The sequence below is a fragment of the Salvelinus alpinus genome, chromosome 8, assembly GCF_045679555.1.
Source record: "Salvelinus alpinus chromosome 8, SLU_Salpinus.1, whole genome shotgun sequence".
NCBI classification, from domain to species: domain Eukaryota; kingdom Metazoa; phylum Chordata; class Actinopteri; order Salmoniformes; family Salmonidae; genus Salvelinus; species Salvelinus alpinus.
In genome coordinates this window covers 43,135,064-43,153,862 of record NC_092093.1, presented here as the reverse complement: position 1 = coordinate 43,153,862, position 18,799 = coordinate 43,135,064, and the positions used below count along the sequence as shown (strand labels likewise).

The window sequence follows — 18,799 nt, the reverse complement described above, 5'->3', positions numbered from 1 at the left end:
TAGTTTTGACTTTGGTTGCTATACTTGGACCATTTTACATTGAAAAGTATATTTTTGTGGTATACAAAGTAAAAGACGACATCAGACTTGAATAACACATGATGATGTTACTGTCAGAATAGCCTTTATTCACTTTACAAACGGGTCTTCACCAAACAGCTCCCAGTTTATCATATTCATTTACATACAAAACTATCTGAATTGTCAATTATACAGTACCCTATATGTTCAACAAGTGTCCTCAGAGTCCACAATATATAGGTTTTAGACAACTTTACATTTTTATCTTCCCAAACTGATACTGGCCAGAAATGGTAGGTATTGGTAGATGTGCAATATACTATGGCAGTTTTTTGTTGACTTTTTGTCCGCTAAGGAATGGCTAGGGGACTACTGCAGGATATGCCAGGCATTAGTATAGAGTGACACCACTGCTGAGTCATAATAGTTTGTGACACAGTCCCCTGGGCAGACTAAGATGACACTGATTCTATAGGCATGACCTAAGGTAAGCCTGTTGACTGGAATGAGCTTGTTGTCACCGTGGCTACACATACGCTGATTGGGCATGTGCTCTTTGGAATGCAGTTCTGAGATGGCAGAGGTGTATGTGTGTGTGTGTGTGTGTGTGGGGGTGGGGGGGGGGGGGGGGGGGTTGTGACAATGTTCTATTTTGGCTATGGGATGGCAACAGGTGATCTGTGGCAGGATCGATGAATAGATCGAGCCATTGCTGAAATTGGCATGTTAAAGACAGACTTGTATTGGCACTAAATGTATGGTTGTTTACTGAATGAAGGTGAATTAATACATGTTTATGTTAATGAAAATAGCCTATCTATTTACCGAAGGTATTGGAGACGGCTAGTTATGTATATAAAAAAGAGGCAGACACTTGTAGAATATATGCCAAGGCACATTGAAGCTGTTCTGGGTTGTGGTGTCCCGACGCCCTATTAAGACACTTTATGTTCTGGTTTCTTTTATTTTGGAAGTTACCTTACCTGCTAAGGTAACTTCCAAAATAAAAGAAACCAGAACATAAAGTGTCTTAATAGGGCGTTGGGACACCACAAACCAGAACAGCTTCAATGTGCCTTGGCATATATTCTACAAGTGTCTGGAACTCTATTGGAGGGATGTGACACCATTCTTCCACCCCAAAAATTATATCATTTTGTGTTTTGTGTTTTGTCTCAGGCGCCGCTCCAGAATCTCCCATACGTGTTTAATTGGCTTGAGATCTGGTGACTGAGACGGCCATGGCATATGGCTTACATCGTTTTCATGCTCATTAAACCATTCAATGACAATTCGTGACCTGTGGATGGGGGCATTGTCATCCTATGGGGGCATAGCCATGGCAGCCAAAATAACGGCTTGCCCATTATTTTTTGTATATGACCCTAAGCATGATGGGATGGTAATTGCATAATTAACTCAGGAACCACGCGTGTGGAACCACCTGCATTCAATTTACTTTGTATCCCTCATTTACTCAAGTGTTTCCATTATTTTGGCAGGTACCTGTATGTTCCAAAAGCGACACTGCACTCTACTGGACAAATTCTAACAAAACATTTGGAAACTGGTTAGAACTTTCAAAATACAGCATAATAATCATCATCAAAATAAAAATCAATAAAGCACTTTTTGAAGATCTATAGAGGCATCATTCATAAGTTAATATAAAGTCAAAGTCTATGTATAGCAAAAACTAAAAGTGAATTCTCACAATGTGATGATGAGTGTTGGCAAGGCCTCAAGATGATGATGCTCCCACTGGAGCGTTTGTTACGCTGATCCCAGATCTGTTTGTACTGTTTGGCATGCCAATGACTAGAAGAGTTGGCAAGACAGAACAAATAGATCTGGGACCAGGCATATAGTTAGTATCTCATCAAACTGTAATACTGATAGCTGCATTTTGCAGCCTTTGACGGTTCAAAATAATACCATGGCTGGTAACATGACTACCTACGTTGTTGTTCCAAACCCACCAAAAGGGGCCCACTGCACATTATCTGAGTAAGGTAAGGAGCATCAACAGAGGGAGTGGGTTTGGAAACTCAAAATATCTACTTCTATGGCAGTGTTTACACAGGCTGCCCAATTATTGGCAAAAGATCTGATCTGATTGGTCAAAAGACCAATTGGTGGTAAAAAAAAGATCATAAATGGTATGCCTGTGACAATATAGCCCAAGTCCCATGACTGAGTCAGTGTTATAAATCACTGCATGTGTGATGGTTTGAAACCCAGGTCTCCTGCACATCACAAGACCGTGTTAGCCCTTTCAGCCAAAGCCTTGGCATTCATTTTGGGGACAAGTCTTCAAGTCTCAGGCAAGTCAAAACTTCCCTTGCCAACTCAGCTATATCGGTAGATTGATATATGGGACTTGCGCCCTCTCTCTTTCATTAACATATGACATTGTTTACAGTTCATATGTTCCCCTTTTTCATTGCTCCAGGAGATTCCATCCCTCCTTAAAATAGTTCAGACAAATACCAGAGGATAAATTCTTGAACTGAAATTGTGTACCCTCATCCCTCGTGTGACGATATAAGAGGGAAAGAGGAAGTTATCGAGCAATTGGTGTAAGAAGTTGCATTTCAGGACTGGTGTGTGTACTGTATACTGCAATTGGGCAGGGGTTACAGGGTGGAGAGGAGAGGAGAGAAGGAGAGGGGGGTACACACATATTCCTGGCCCTCAATCAGACCAAAAAATAGACACTCCTCCTGAAGCCTGAGCCCCCGTCGGCCAGGTAACCCAAAACCCGAGTAGGGGAGTTAGCGTGGGATATGGGGGAGAGGAACAATGTGGCTCTTTGTGTGGAGCTAGGCAGAGAAAACAAACCGTTTCCCCAGGAAAGAGATCAGGTTCAGGCTCCATCTGAGAAGACCACACAAGGCTGATGATTGGAGCCTAGTAGCCTACCGTCTAGTGTAGAGCCACTGAATAGGGTTGAGGAGTGGGCTCTGATAGGCTCATGGAGTATGGCAGAGATCAAAGAGGGAGGTATCTCTGAAGTCCAAAGATGCTGTGAATATACTGGAAGTCCACATCTTGGGCTGCTTCCCCCATTGGACTGCTTCCTTGATTGGCACCTCGTGGTCAGAAGAAGGGCGGGGCCAATCTCCCTGGTGGCTGATTGATTGGCTGAAGAATGGATTGGAGAGAGGGCGTTGGTTCTGGTGATGTCCATAAGAGGGCAGGGCACTGGATCTGGTACCGCTGTACAGTGTAAAACAGTAAAGCAGTTCATCACATACAGAGAGAGAGAGCGAGAGACGGAGAAAGAGAGAGAGCGAAAGAAAAAAATACAAGGAGAGAGAGAGGGAAGAGAGAGACAGAGAGAAAAAGAGAGAGCGAGACAAAGGGGGATGAGAGAGAGAGAAAGAGATTTGAATTGTATTTCCATTTACATCTATACCATACTCTTAGATCTGCCTTCCTATTCTGTCAATCCTCCCTTCCTTAATCCACCCACTCAACATAAACACTGTGAGAATGAGGCTTTTAGATATGTCAACACCCAGATAACTGTCACATAGGTTATTATCAAACCAAGAACATCTGTGCTGAACACACACTCACACATGCACAGACGGATGCACACGCGCACACACACACACACACACACACACACACACACACACACACACACACACACACACACACACACACACACACACACACACACACACACACACACACACACACACACACACACACACACACACACACACACACACACACACACACACCAGGGGCCAAGAAGCCATGGCTCTGTACTCTCTAACTCTCTATTCCCCTTGTCCCTCTCTGTTTAAGTTTCAAACGCTCTGCAAATACCCATGTGGAGGGATCTAGTTACACGTGGCAATAAAATAGCCCAAATAAAGGCATTGAAAACTGAGACGAAGCCGGGCTATTTCCTGAGGTGAAATCCTCCAGTTGGCCTGTTGATTTTGTCAGAGCTAAAAGACTTAAAAGTTTTTTTAAATAAACTTTTAGTAGCGAACACAATGGAAGTGGACAGCCATATTAACCTCTGCACTGAGAGTTACTAAGCTAAAGTCAGCCGACTGTGAACGCAGACCGGGTCCCATTACACATAAGCGCTCGCGACATATGCAAACACACACACACGTTACTATACACACCCTCAGCACACACATATACTGTATACACACGCTCACACATACGTGCGCGCACACACACACACATTTGTTTTACTATCCTTTTGGGGACCCAAAAAACTATTCCCATTCAATATCCTGTTTTCCCTAACCTTAGTCCTTAACAACCTAACCCTAACCTTAACCCCTAACTCCTAACCAGTGCTTAACTGGTAAATTTGGAGGTGCCGGAACAAAAAGTTAGCGCGAGAGAGGGGTGACCTGGGGAGCTTTGAGGTACCGGAACACATGAGAAAGAAAAAATATTCTTTATAATAAAGTATTCCATGCATATCATCACATTTCCACTGTGACATAGAGCAATATAGTAGAGGCACTTACAGAAGTTCCACACATGGGAAACATTTTTTCTAGCCTAGGGTCCGGGAAATGTTTGGCCTTGTATAAACGCATTTCATCCAATTCTACGTCATTTTACATTACTGGAGAATTTGGCAAAATATTTTTTTATGCGGCGTTTGTAACAAATCGCACTCTCTTTGCGTTGTGTTTTGTCCAAATAAATCACATCAGCCAGTGTTCCCAGTTGAGAATCATTTATTTCTGCTGCTGTTGTTAAATGGGAAACAGCACGTTAGTTGTGCAGGGCTTAACGGTATTGATGGCTGTCGATGGCAAAATCCCTTGCATCACATTTTCATACTGGGAAGACCTGACGTTCGCGATCTCCCCCTATCTGCAAGCGGGGCCAATCACAACACACCTTATTGTCATCAGCGTTGAACTAACCAATAAGAATGCTTGAACATTAAATACACCTTTCTTTAGAGGCAAGTGGAAACATAACCAACTCTGTTACACCTTCAAAACAACTCGGAACTGAGAACTGGGAAATATTTGACTTCCGACTTCAGTGCGTTCAAGACAACTGTAAAATTCGGGAAAAAATTTGCCCCGACTGGGAAAATTAGTTTGGAACGGTCTTCCAACTCGGAATTCCAAGTGGAACTCTGGCCTCTTTCTAGAGCTCCGACCTGAAGATTACTGACGCCATGATTCAACCTCGTTTTGTTCAGAGTTCCCAGTGTTCTTGAAAGCACTATAATACTGCACAAATGATTGAAATGACAGGCTACTTTGACACTGACTTACTGATAATCTAAGATCAATGAAAACGACCTTATCTTGAATCCACCAATAGCCTAGGCCTAGGTGTGTGGAGACATATTGTATGCTACAATATGAGGAGGAAATTATAGTCCTAAAAAGGCTTTCCAGTTTCACTGAGTCACCCAATGACGCACAGCTCACTTGCTGGTGATGGCATATGCGCTAGTGCCCCCTCTCTCCCTTGTTCAACAATATTTGGATGTTGATAAAATATTTTGGCAGCCTACAGCTGGTTATATTCTTCTTTTCAGCAGGAGCCATGTGCTTTACAACCTGTGTTTTCCCGCGATTGTAGACTATTTAAAATATTGCGAAAGGCCAGTTTTGTCTGCGTGCTGTTTGTTCACTGACAGATTTGCCACACGTTCCCAACTGTAGGCTATGCCTTGTTATTGGGCTACACTCCACAGCTAGGCTATTTTAAAAAGAAGCTATTTATCCCCTGTGGCTTAATTTGAGGCTTTCTCATTGTGTAGCAGTGGCGTGTATTCATGGATGCCAAGGGAAGCCAGGCTTACCCGAAAAATGGACCAATAAAACAAACCTATATATATAAAATAATTGATCTTTTGTCTTTTTGTGTTTCATAATTTTCCTTCAATTCGCAAGAAGCTGAATGTATCTCACAGGAGTAAGCATCCGAGCGTGTGAAACAGCGCCCCTCTGTCTCTCTACGTGTATCTCTAAGTATCTATCTGATTCTGTCTGGTCCAAACAAGTATGACATTGTTGTTGCCCGTAGCATTTAAGGCAAGGGAAGCCAGCGAGCATCTGGCCTCCCTTGATAAAAAAAAGTATAAAAAATGTGGCAATCAGCGTCAAACTAAACTGAGCCAGCTTAACTGTAAATGGTCCTGGCGCAACAAAAAAAGTGTTACGGGAAGCCAGCTGTGATTTTGGAGCATATGGTATTGACAGAAAAACTTGAATTGTTGCATCTCGTTGTGTTCTTGTCCTCCGGTGGCTAGCTAGCTAGCTAAAATTGTCCCTTTCCTAAATTAACCATGGATGGAGATAGGGATTTGGACATGAGGTTTTACTTAATTCTCCGTACTGACCAATGATTATAATGGCTATTCTGATCCAACCATTAATTCATACATTGTTGTGCCACTGGCCTGAGAGGATGGAAGTTCAATATGTAGCTAAATGTTGAAGGCTAATGTTAACTAAGGTTGCCAATGAATGGAAGTTAGGCTAGCGAACAAGCATTTTAGCCAGGTAACCTAGGACAACAACAAATACAAACGTGTACTGTACACCAGAGAATACACACAGGAGAGAAACCTTATAGCTGTGGTCAATGTGGGAAGAGTTTTGTTCGGTCTGACAATCTGACTCTACAGGACAATCTGACTCTACAGGAAGGAAGCTAGAGTGGAAACCGGTCGCATTCCGCTTCGCTCCTCCTCAGGTAGTATCACATTTAGTATCATTAGTATCATTTAGTATCACATTTTCACATTCTCATTTCATTTCATTACAGTACAACGGTTTGATTTGTTTAATCTTAGCTAGCTACTTAGCCGTCTTTGTATCAAAGATAATTGCGTAGCTAGCCAGCTATTCTTCGTTCTTTTAACGTAACTTTTAACGTAACGTAGTCAACACTGCTACCTAGCCAGCTAGCCACCGAACAGCAACACTGTAGTAACTATTACATTCAACGGAACGACTCGATTAGTGTAGTGTTAGCTAGCTACATAGTTGTCTTTGCTGTCTTTGTTTCTAAGATAACTGCGTAGTTTAGACTAATTCGGTTAGCTAGCCAGCTATTTTTTGTCCTTTTAACGTAACGTAACGTAGTCAACACTGCTCGCTAGCCAGCTAGCCACCGAATAGCAACACTGTAGAAACTATTACATTCAACGGATCAACGGAACGATTGATTAGTGTAGTGTTAGCTAGCTACATAGTTGTCTTTGCTGTCCTTGTATCTAAGACAAGTGTGTAGTTTATACTAATTAACGAGCCAGTTACCGAGGTTACATAGCTAGCTACCGAGGTTACCTAGCCAGCGACACTCTCAAACAAAGTCAACAACGCAGCCACTGCTAGCTAGCCCACTTCCGCAGTACTGTATCATTTTAATAATTTTGGTCAAGAAGATTTCTGCAACGCAAGCTTAACTTTCTGAACATTCGAGACGTGTAGTTCAATTGTCATTCCAATCTCCTTTGCATTAGCGTAGCCTCTTCTGTAGCCTGTCAACTATGTGTCTGTCTATCCCTGTTCTCTCCTCTCTGCACAGACCATACAAACGCTTCACACCGCGTGGCCGCGGCCACCCTAACCTGGTGGTCCCAGCGCGCACCACCCACGTGGAGTCCCAGGTCTCCGGCAGCCTCTGGAACTGCCGATCTGCGGCCAACAAGGCAGAGTTCATCTCAGCCTATGCTTCCCTCCAGTCCCTCGACTTCTTGGCACTGACGGAAACATGGATCACCACAGATAACACTGCTACTCCTACTGCTCTCTCCTCGTCTGCCCACGTGTTCTCGCACACCCCGAGAGCTTCTGGTCAGCGGGGTGGCGGCACCGGGATCCTCATCTCTCCCAAGTGGTCTTTCTCCCTTTCTCCCCTTACCCATCTGTCTATCGCCTCCTTTGAATTCCATGCTGTCACAGTTACCAGCCCTTTCAAGCTTAACATCCTTATCATTTATCGCCCTCCAGGTTCCCTTGGAGAGTTCATCAATGAGCTTGATGCCCTGATAAGCTCCTTTCCTGAGGACGGCTCACCTCTCACAGTTCTGGGTGACTTTAACCTCCCCACGTCTACCTTTGACTCATTCCTCTCTGCCTCCTTCTTTCCACTCCTCTCCTCTTTCGACCTCACCCTCTCACCTTCCCCCCCTACTCACAAGGCAGGCAATACGCTTGACCTCATCTTTACTAGATGCTGTTCTTCCACTAACCTCATTGCAACTCCCCTCCAAGTCTCCGACCACTACCTTGTATTCTTTTCCCTCTCGCTCTCATCCATCACTTCCCACACTGCCCCTACTCGGATGGTATCGCGCCGTCCCAACCTTCGCTCTCTCTCCCCCGCTACTCTCTCCTCTTCCATCCTATCATCTCTTCCCTCTGCTCAAACCTTCTCCAACCTATCTCCTGATTCTGCCTCCTCAACCCTCCTCTCCTCCCTTTCTGCATCCTTTGACTCTCTATGTCCCCTATCCTCCAGGCCGGCTCGGTCCTCCCCTCCTGCTCCGTGGCTCGACGACTCATTGCGAGCTCACAGAACAGGGCTCCGGGCAGCCGAGCGGAAATGGAGGAAAACTCGCCTCCCTGCGGACCTGGCATCCTTTCACTCCCTCCTCTCTACATTTTCCTCTTCTGTCTCTGCTGCTAAAGCCACTTTCTACCACTCTAAATTCCAAGCATCTGCCTCTAACCCTAGGAAGCTCTTTGCCACCTTCTCCTCCCTCCTGAATCCTCCTCCCCCTCCTCCCCCCTCCTCCCTCTCTGCAGATGACTTCGTCAACCATTTTGAAAAGAAGGTCGACGACATCCGATCCTCGTTTGCTAAGTCAAACGACACCGCTGGTTCTGCTCACACTGCCCTACCCTGTGCTCTGACCTCTTTCTCCCCTCTCTCTCCAGATGAAATCTCGCGTCTTGTGACGGCCGGCCGCCCAACAACCTGCCCGCTTGACCCTATCCCCTCCTCTCTTCTCCAGACCATTTCCGGAGACCTTCTCCCTTACCTCACCTCGCTCATCAACTCATCCTTGACCGCTGGCTACGTCCCTTCCGTCTTCAAGAGAGCGAGAGTTGCACCCCTGCTGAAAAAACCTACACTCGATCCCTCCGATGTCAACAACTACAGACCAGTATCCCTTCTTTCTTTTCTCTCCAAAACTCTCGAACGTGCCGTCCTTGGCCAGCTCTCCCGCTATCTCTCTCAGAATGACCTTCTTGATCCAAATCAGTCAGGTTTCAAGACTAGTCATTCAACTGAGACTGCTCTTCTCTGTATCACGGAGGCGCTCCGCACTGCTAAAGCTAACTCTCTCTCCTCTGCTCTCATCCTCCTAGACCTATCGGCTGCCTTCGATACTGTGAACCATCAGATCCTCCTCTCCACCCTCTCCGAGTTGGGCATCTCCGGCGCGGCCCACGCTTGGATTGCGTCCTACCTGACAGGTCGCTCCTACCAGGTGGCGTGGCGAGAATCTGTCTCCTCACCACGTGCTCTCACCACTGGTGTCCCCCAGGGCTCTGTTCTAGGCCCTCTCCTATTCTCGCTATACACCAAGTCACTTGGCTCTGTCATAACCTCACATGGTCTCTCCTATCATTGCTATGCAGACGACACACAATTAATCTTCTCCTTTCCCCCTTCTGATGACCAGGTGGCGAATCGCATCTCTGCATGTCTGGCAGACATATCAGTGTGGATGACGGACCACCACCTCAAGCTGAACCTCGGCAAGACGGAGCTGCTCTTCCTCCCGGGGAAGGACTGCCCGTTCCATGATCTCGCCATCACGGTTGACAACTCCATTGTGTCCTCCTCCCAGAGCGCTAAGAACCTTGGCGTGATCCTGGACAACACCCTGTCGTTCTCAACTAACATCAAGGCGGTGGCCCGTTCCTGTAGGTTCATGCTCTACAACATCCGCAGAGTACGACCCTGCCTCACACAGGAAGCGGCGCAGGTCCTAATCCAGGCACTTGTCATCTCCCGTCTGGATTACTGCAACTCGCTGTTGGCTGGGCTCCCTGCCTGTGCCATTAAACCCCTACAACTCATCCAGAACGCCGCAGCCCGTCTGGTGTTCAACCTTCCCAAGTTCTCTCACGTCACCCCGCTCCTCCGCTCTCTCCACTGGCTTCCAGTTGAAGCTCGCATCCGCTACAAGACCATGGTGCTTGCCTACGGAGCTGTGAGGGGAACGGCACCTCAGTACCTTCAGGCTCTGATCAGGCCCTACACCCAAACAAGGGCACTGCGTTCATCCACCTCTGGCCTGCTCGCCTCCCTACCACTGAGGAAGTACAGTTCCCGCTCAGCCCAGTCAAAACTGTTCGCTGCTCTGGCACCCCAATGGTGGAACAAACTCCCTCACGACGCCAGGACAGCGGAGTCAATCACCACCTTCCGGAGACACCTGAAACCCCACCTCTTCAAGGAATACCTAGGATAGGATAAAGTAATCCTTCTGACCCCCCCCCCCCTTAAAAGATTTAGATGCACTATTGTAAAGTGGCTGTTCCACTGGATGTCATAAGGTGAATGCACCAATTTGTAAGTCGCTCTGGATAAGAGCGTCTGCTAAATGACTTAAATGTAAATGTGTACTGTATGACAGAGTGACAGACCGTTTCGTCAACATGAATGGATGACATTGTTGTTTCTCCACAAGTAGGGTGAGTCAAAAGGTTTATCTAATTGCACGAACGCGCATGCACACACACACACACACACACACACACACACACACACACACACACACACACACACACACACACACACACACACACACACACACACACACACACACACACACACACACACACACACACACACACACACACACACAAAGAAATCAGAACCATGAAAAGCCACATCATATTTAGCTGATGTTGATCGGACTAAATCGTTTTTGGTATCTTTTAGTTTTCACTGTATTAGACAAAAGAAGAGGTGATTTGATGATGTTGAAATGTTGAAGTTGAAATTGTGCTGGAATAGTGGAGGCAGCTCCTGTTTTCTTTGTGACTTGTGGTAACTCTCTGTGGCTCTAAATCAATATTTGTTTAGTGGTCTGAAAATGCCAGAAACATTAACTTGACTTGGCCATGCTGTAGGCAATGTAACTGTCTGTTACTGTACATGCCATATGCTTTGTGGACTTCACTGGACAGAGGTTGCTATCCGGTGATAAAACAAAGGTGTGGTTAAATGTATTCTGCCACTGTGTCTTCTTATTGTCTGGGCCTTTAGGTCTCTATATCACGTTCGCCAGGCATATGAATTAACAGGTTATAGAGCAAATAACCCAATTATCACATCACATAGGTTGTAATATAGCTTTTTTTGGGGGGGGGGGGCTTCCCCAGTGATTTTACCTACTGTGGTGTAGTAGTTATTTCATTTATTTCTGAACAGACAGCAGTAACTCTATAACTTTGGCAAATTTATATCAATTTATCAGGCTCCTCCAGAACCCTTTCCTCTATAAGGAAATCAATTATAAAGTGCAATGCTGGAGAGAAGAGAGCTGCAGGCTCTATTAGAGCAGAGAGAGGGAGAGCGATCATAGAAAGTGAATCTCATTCTAGTTCTGTGATAGACAATAATTTGTCATGCCACGAGATGTACCAGATCCAGCCAAATAGGTTACGGTTCAAATTAAGCACTGCTCCTAACCCTAACTCCTAACCTTAGTTGTAACCCTAACCCTAATTGTCAATCTAACCTAACCACTAAGCATAAAATTGTATATTTTCTTGTGTGGACTGTGGAAACTTCCACTTGTCCGAATTTTCCTTGTTTTACTATCCTTGTGAGGACTTGTGGTCCCCACAAAGATAGTAAAACCAAAAACACACACACAAACACACACACAGGCTCCCCTTACACAGAACACCATGCAATAAATCCGCCTGCGCAACGCTGGCAACACTCTGTGATTTTCATGTGTATTGGTTACTAAGGAGACCGGTGGACCACGTGAAACCACAACAAATGACAAAGGGTGAAGCGGGGACCTCTCTGAAAGAGGATGGCTTAATACTTCTGGCACATGGCTTTTGGGAATATACGATAAACAGTTATTGGGTTATGTGTCGCTCTCTGCCAATAGCCATCTTTTTCACTTTCAGACACAATTATTAAGATGACCCTTGACCTTTTGAGGTTTTCGAAATGGGAGGGGAGAAGCGAGGAAGTCGAGGTAACTGGAAATCAAAACCTTCTCTGTCATCATGTGTACATTAAGCCCAGGATGTAAAACGGAAAGATAAGCACATAATCACACGGCTCTGGGTGGCAAAAGGACCATTTGAATGAACAATTAGAAAAGGGTAAACTGGAGACGGATCTGATTTGTCGAAAGTAAGGAGGGTTCCAATCTGATTGGTCGTTAGGGTTTTGAATGTACTTTATGTCTTCCATAGAACATCTGGTTGGCAGGAAGAAGCTGTGAAGTGAGAGAAGGGAATAAGAGAGGAGAGGAAAGGAAAAGAGAGAGGAGAGATAGTAGAGAAATGGAGAGAAGAGAAAGAGAGGAGAGGAGAGAAAAGGGGAGAGAAGGTGGAGAAGAGGAGAGGACGGGAGTGTAGAAGGAGAGGATAAGAAAGAATAGGGGAGATGAGGAGAGAAGAGAACGCCAATAAACGCTACTAAATGAGACTAGAAGAGATGATTGCGCACCACTAAACTCCTACACGGGAGTGAGACCGAGCGACGGCGCCAGGGCCAGTATTGCATGTCAGTGTCGTTGTGACACACGTAACCGGATCATTCCGGTTCTGCTGCTCAGTTTTCTAATGAAGCCCCAGAGCTCTATCACTGAGGGCTGGCTCTCATTTTCACAGCACACACACACACACACACACACACACACACACACACACACACACACACACACACACACACACACACACACACACACACACACACACACACACACACACACACACACACACACACACACACACACACACACACACACACACACACACACACTCTCATATTCACAGCGCCTTCGAGTCTGCTGATCGCCACCGTCTCCAAGGTAACGCCAGAAAGAGGGCTGGATTGGAAGAGTGGTGGTTCATGGGAGAAAAGAATATCACACAGTGTGGAACTTTGGCAGTACTCAATCCTTTGGGTGAGCTGCTCGATCACCCTTGATCAATCGACCTCACCCACGGACACTGTGATTAATGGGGGCTGAGCTAGAGCGGTGTTTGTGAGACAAGGGTGGATCCCGAAGGGACTTGGGCCGGGTCTCTTTACAGAAATGTCCGCAGACTCTGAAAGGTTTGAGCTACAAACTATTCAAATAAAGCTGAGATTCTCACAAACACGCACGTGACATGTGCTGCTCTATGACACTCGATGACTCTCACAAGCTACACAAGAGTCACTAGAAAGTAAGTGGTTCTTCTATATAGAAGATCCTAGGAAATCCCAGGACAGTGTCTATAATACTATAAGCTCACATATTTTCTGTCACAAACTCCACACAGTTGTCACTGACTAGTAGGATGTTAATTTCCCACTGAGCAAACCATTTCTGTACTTACAGCATTCATATAAATTCATTTCTCTCATGTTTTTGCTTTGGCGGACCTTGTTTTTTAAAATTTCATTTGTCAAACAAACTGTTTTCTGTTCTACTTGTAGCCATGGTTGTCCGGAAAAGAAAATGGTGAAACAATTAATTGTGAGGCTAAATATAAATGCTGAACAATCGGATAAATGAAGGTCAGATAAATTAAAAGCCGATTTTTTTTGCTGGGGTCTCGGGACTGATAGGGTTAATGAGTGCTTGTTTCCTTTGAAATGTGGTTTGTTTGAACAGACTAATATGAATAGCGTTGTATGAGTTCAAAAAACATTGCATGTTACCTTCACCCTGGTGGTGCAGTGGTCTAATACCGTGAGTAAAGTAAGAGAAGAGCATAGGCTTGAATCTCACTGATGCCGTGCTACAATAAAAGTTCTGATCAGAACCTCTCTGCAACCTAAACATGTACACAGAACAGGTGAAACTTTCTCCGAATGTCTTAAAAACCTGGTGCAATGGAGCCAATGGGATATTCCCAAAAGCACACACGCGCGCACACACACTGTTACACAATATGCGCATGGCCACGAAACAGAAGGGCGCCAAAGAGAGAGAATCCCAGTAACTTGGCACTCCCCACAGCTCTAGGATTACAGCTAGGCCAGGGGAAGGAGCAGAGAAGAGAGACAGTGAGAGTCACTTTGAAAAGAGGTCACCTCACCATGCAGGGCCTGTTACAGTGACAACGCTTTGTTTGGATGTTGGACTGTTTTATATGGGGATCTGTCAGGGCACGCGAGTGTGTGTGTGTGTGTTTGATTGTTGGTGATAGATATAAACAGTTAATTGTATACCTTCTTCTAAGGTTATTTCATCTATATGGAAGTTCCTTCATATAATCTTCACCTGTATTACATCTTTCTCATTCAGAGTCCTCTAGGTATCCTAACATCTCCATGACCCCCCCCCCCCCCCCCCCCAAAAAAAAAACATATGTTACAGTGCCCCAAAAGCCTGTGTAACAAGCAACACCCACCTCTCTCTTCTACTTGTTCTGATCTCTGATGCGGAGGCACCGTCTCTTCTGAGCAGGCTCCATGTCCCCAGGTCCAGCCACACTCGGTGGGCTCCAGAGGGCGCCCTTGTCCCTGAGCTTGGGCAGAAGGAGTGTGGTGTGGGTGGTGGCTGGGGAACTGCCCGTCCTGGTGGGTGTAGGGGTGGGGTTGGGCAGGGCATAGGCGTGGTCCTCATCGAGGATGTGGGGGTCTTTAGGGTTGCCACTGGGCGAGGGCTCCTCTGACTGGCTGGTGGGGAGGGGAGGGAACTGGCCCTGGTCCCTCCCCTGGACCTGGCCATTGGAGCAGCTGTTCTCTTTGACCGCCTCCAGCTCGCTGAGGACAGAGTCAGGGCCAAGGAGCGTGGCCTCTCTCTGGGACTGGGAGGAGTCTGGGCTGGGAGCAGGGTCGGGGGATGATGACGTAGTCGTTCGGTTAGGGATGTCTGGGGACATCGGGGGGGAGGAGGAGGTGGCGGCATCACAGGGAGGGCTGCGGCATCCCCCTCTGGTCATTGGTGGAGTGTGCGAGGGGAGTTGTGTGTTTGGGCTCTGGGGGAAGGAAATGTCGTGCAGGGGAAGGGGGGACTGGGATGGTGGAGCGGTGGGTTTGATAATGTCATGGTGGTGGTTGTGGTGGTCTACTCTGGTATCCACTACCCTGGTGCTTTGCCCCGCTCTGGACTCCTGTTTACCCGACATGTCCACCATTTCGTGGGGGTTGAGCTCCAGCTTGACCGGGGTCCTCTGGAGCACTCTATGAATGAGCTGTCTCTCTGGCTGCTGCTGCTGGCCCAGCTTAAAGTCTAACAGTGCCTCAATCACTGAGGTGGAAGAAGGGGAAGCATCGTAGCAAGCCCTGGGGGAGGACGCTGCACTGTGGGGGGTTGACATGGGCGACGGAGCCTGCCTCTCAGATTTAACCCAATCTGTGATATCCCTTTTGGGGTGGTCGGAGGGCGACGGGAGACCCTGGTTGGTGGTTCTACTTAATCTGTTTGGCACAGAGCTCCCGGGTGAGGGCAGTTTGACACCACTGGAGCATCTCCTCTCCATCCCATCTGGCACTGGCTGGATAACCCCACTGGGGGAGATCCCTTGGGGGTCTGAGGGGGAAGCCTTAGGGGGGATGGGTATGGGGATAGGGATGGGGATGGGGATGGGGACGGGTATGGGTACAATAATGGGGTAGGGAACCAGGACCATGGGCTGAGGGAAGAAGGGGCCTAGGGACGGCCATCTCCCGAAGTTCATCATAGGGGGCATGGGCACAGGGCCACGGGGGCCCATCATTGGCGGGGAGTGCAGGCCGGGGAAGTAGGCCCCCGGGTATGGGTGCATTCTAGGTGGGTTCATGGAGGAGGCCGAGGGGGGCTGGAGGTGGGGGTGGTGGGGGGAGTGAGGGGTGGACCGGTTGATGGGGCTGGAAGGGGGGCCAGGGTGGCACCTGTGGGGATTGGCGAGGGGGCTCGTCAGGCCTTGGGCGTGGAGGGGGGGCCGGATGAAGGGCAGCGGGATCTGAGGAATTGCCTGGTGGTGCTGGTGGTGCTCCATGGGGGGGTGAGGAGGAGGAGGGTGGACGGGGTGGTGGTTTGCCACCTCTGGGGGTGGCAACGGTGGCAGGACATGTCTCTCCAGGTGTCTCAGCCCAGAGACGGGGACCTTGGAGGACGAGGACGACGCCTCAGATGGTGACACAGTCCTTGGCGCCGCTGTACTGTGGATCGGCATGAGCCCTTTGGGTGACCTGGTCCTCCCCCGAACGACCCCCGCGCCATTGTTCCACGATTCGGGGGTCAGGAGTTTCTGGTTCTGACCCCCTCCGCTGGACTCAGTTCTCCCATCCTGGGTGGGTCTTCCTGGGCCTGGGCTGGAGCTGGTGAGAGCTGCCCTGGCCTCTCTGTAGAACACGTCCATCTTGTACTGGTTCAAGCACTTGCTACTGCAGAACTGGAGCCGTTCTGCGCCTGCGCCGAAGTCCAGGTACTCTTTGGTGTGGCGGACGTGTTTGCACCAGTCGCACACCTGCGGTACAGGCGAGAGTGACTGTGGAGAATTACTAAAGTGCCACGTGAAAAGGGAAAACCAATTACTTGAATGTGGAATGTACTGTATAACATTATTTGAATAGAGTGGTTTTGTTTATCCATCTCAAAATTCCTAAAAGGCTCTTAATTGTTTCCGCACAAAAACATTTAATCCGTCTATAATGGACAAGGAGTGACTTCAACATTTGGGATGAATTCTCCATGTAAGGCAATCTTCCCTATTTAGCATGTGTTCAATTTCATGGTCAAATCATATTAAATTCATTGTGTTCTTTTTTAATGATTTGGGCATTAAATGTAATATATTCTAAACACGAGAGATGAATTTGCATGGGGAATTGGTCCCAAAATGCTAATGTGGCTAATTGTTGGCTATGACTACTTTAACAAAACCTAATGTGGATTGCAGCCTCTCCTTGTCCATAGCCTATTTTAAGGTAACAAATATCTATATATGGAAAACAGCTGAACTATCAATTTAAGGGGTGGTTTCCCACTCACAGATTAAGCCTACTCCTATTCTAAGGCTTAATCTGTGTCCTGGATACTGCCCCTAAGTGTTTTGAAGTAGCAGTATACCTCTTAAAGACAAACATGCTTGACTTCATTAGTACACTTTGAGCAAAAACATTTTTAGTAATTTTAGTATTTCCATGATGTGGATTGTGTTCTGTTCTTACTCTGGCCCCACCGCTGTTCATCTTCATCACCACCCGAGGTGAGTCGTCAGCATGGGTGTGTTGGGGGGATTGCTCACCTCCGTTGAGATCCTCATCCCGGGCCTGACGGACGGGGGCAAAGCCACATCATTATACACTTATAACAAACTATCAACAGCTCGGTCATGTTCTTCGGCACCAAACAAACGGACTGATTTGTCAAATAAGAAACACTCCTTGTTTTTTTTAATCTCCGTTGCGAAATGTTTTAAAACGTTGTGAACACGTCCCAGGATTGAGTTAAAGTTGTTTTAGAGTACAGCCTGGATTCAGTTGAACCCCTATGGGATTTAAGCACCAAGCTTTGATGAGGTAGCATTTGCTTTAAGTCATCATGGATGGCTCTCGTGGTCATTAAAGCAAACTTACATAACCAATTCCAAAATAAACACTGCAAGATTCGCCTCGTCATAGGGGTTCAATGTAACAGAGTACATTGACCTGTGGGCTTTGAGGTCACTGAAACAAAGGGAACATTTTGGAAAGTCTTGATAAGATAAAGTAGATGACAAACATAAAACCCTTATATTATTGTCAATGGTCCGGCTGTATTAATATTGGACATTCCTCCCGATTCATGTAAGCTGATCCTGTGTGGATCTGCAAGCAGTGAGCACCCCCCTTCACTGTGACCCACTGAGTCGTGTTGAGTTACGAAACATGAGGCAGCTGCAGGTAAGGTATGCGCTGAAAGTGGATACCTTGCCCCTAGGCCCCCTGCCCTTCTTCCTCAGTGAGACAAGCAGGGACAAGCCAATGGCCACGGTTCCATCCCCACCTCCACCAACCCAAAAAATTGAGGGTTTGTTGCAGCCTGGTAGGTAGGCAGCAGACGATTCCCTCTTTCCCCCCTGTCAGTTGTTCGGTGACTATAACCTAGCGCTGCATAAACAACAGAAATGTTGAATGGGGATAGCCTTGCCTGACACCCCCATGCCTCTAAGAGGGGGTATCAATGTCTTGGATGTAGGGTGAAAAATGGTGGTAATGTGTATGGGAGAGAAGTGGTGTATGGACACTACTCCCCTGTCCTCCTGAACCAAGCCGCATTTGTTACTGGCCCTTTCTCCATTAAGGCGAAACTGATACTAAAGGGCTTTATTGAATCCGTATCGCAGAAGTTCAGCATTACAGCATGACTGAAATTTAAAGGCAATGTTCACAAGTTAGCTGAGACTGCATTCCTGGTAAACGATGCATACGAAAATTACCTTTACATTTCTATCACCCAATCTGTAATGCTTCAGCGATAGAGCCCTAACTGTCCTCTGCGAACTTTGACCCCTTCCCACGCTCCAAACACTGGCCTGTCTATTAGAAACCAGCATGTGTGTGTGGGTCTGTGTGTATTTTCTTTGTATTTTATTAGTATCCCCATTAGCTGTTGCGAAAGCAGCAGCTACTCTTCCTGCGG

At 46.9% G+C, this 18,799-nt stretch overlaps 1 protein-coding gene across 1 annotated transcript in view; it reads right to left on the bottom strand.

Annotated features, from left to right (window-relative positions):
* Positions 1–1,009: 1,009 nt before the first annotated feature.
* The window catches only part of LOC139583159 (sine oculis-binding protein homolog), a 28,049-nt gene continuing 10,259 nt past the window's right edge, over positions 1,010–18,799 (bottom strand). The window contains exons 5-7 of the mRNA XM_071413958.1: positions 17,347–17,448; positions 14,601–16,664; positions 1,010–3,240 (exon numbers count right to left, since the gene is read on the bottom strand). Of these exons, the coding sequence (XP_071270059.1) occupies positions 14,610–16,664; positions 17,347–17,448 (2,157 nt within the window). The 3' untranslated portion in view covers positions 1,010–3,240; positions 14,601–14,609. The remainder of the gene's footprint in view (positions 3,241–14,600; positions 16,665–17,346; positions 17,449–18,799) is intronic.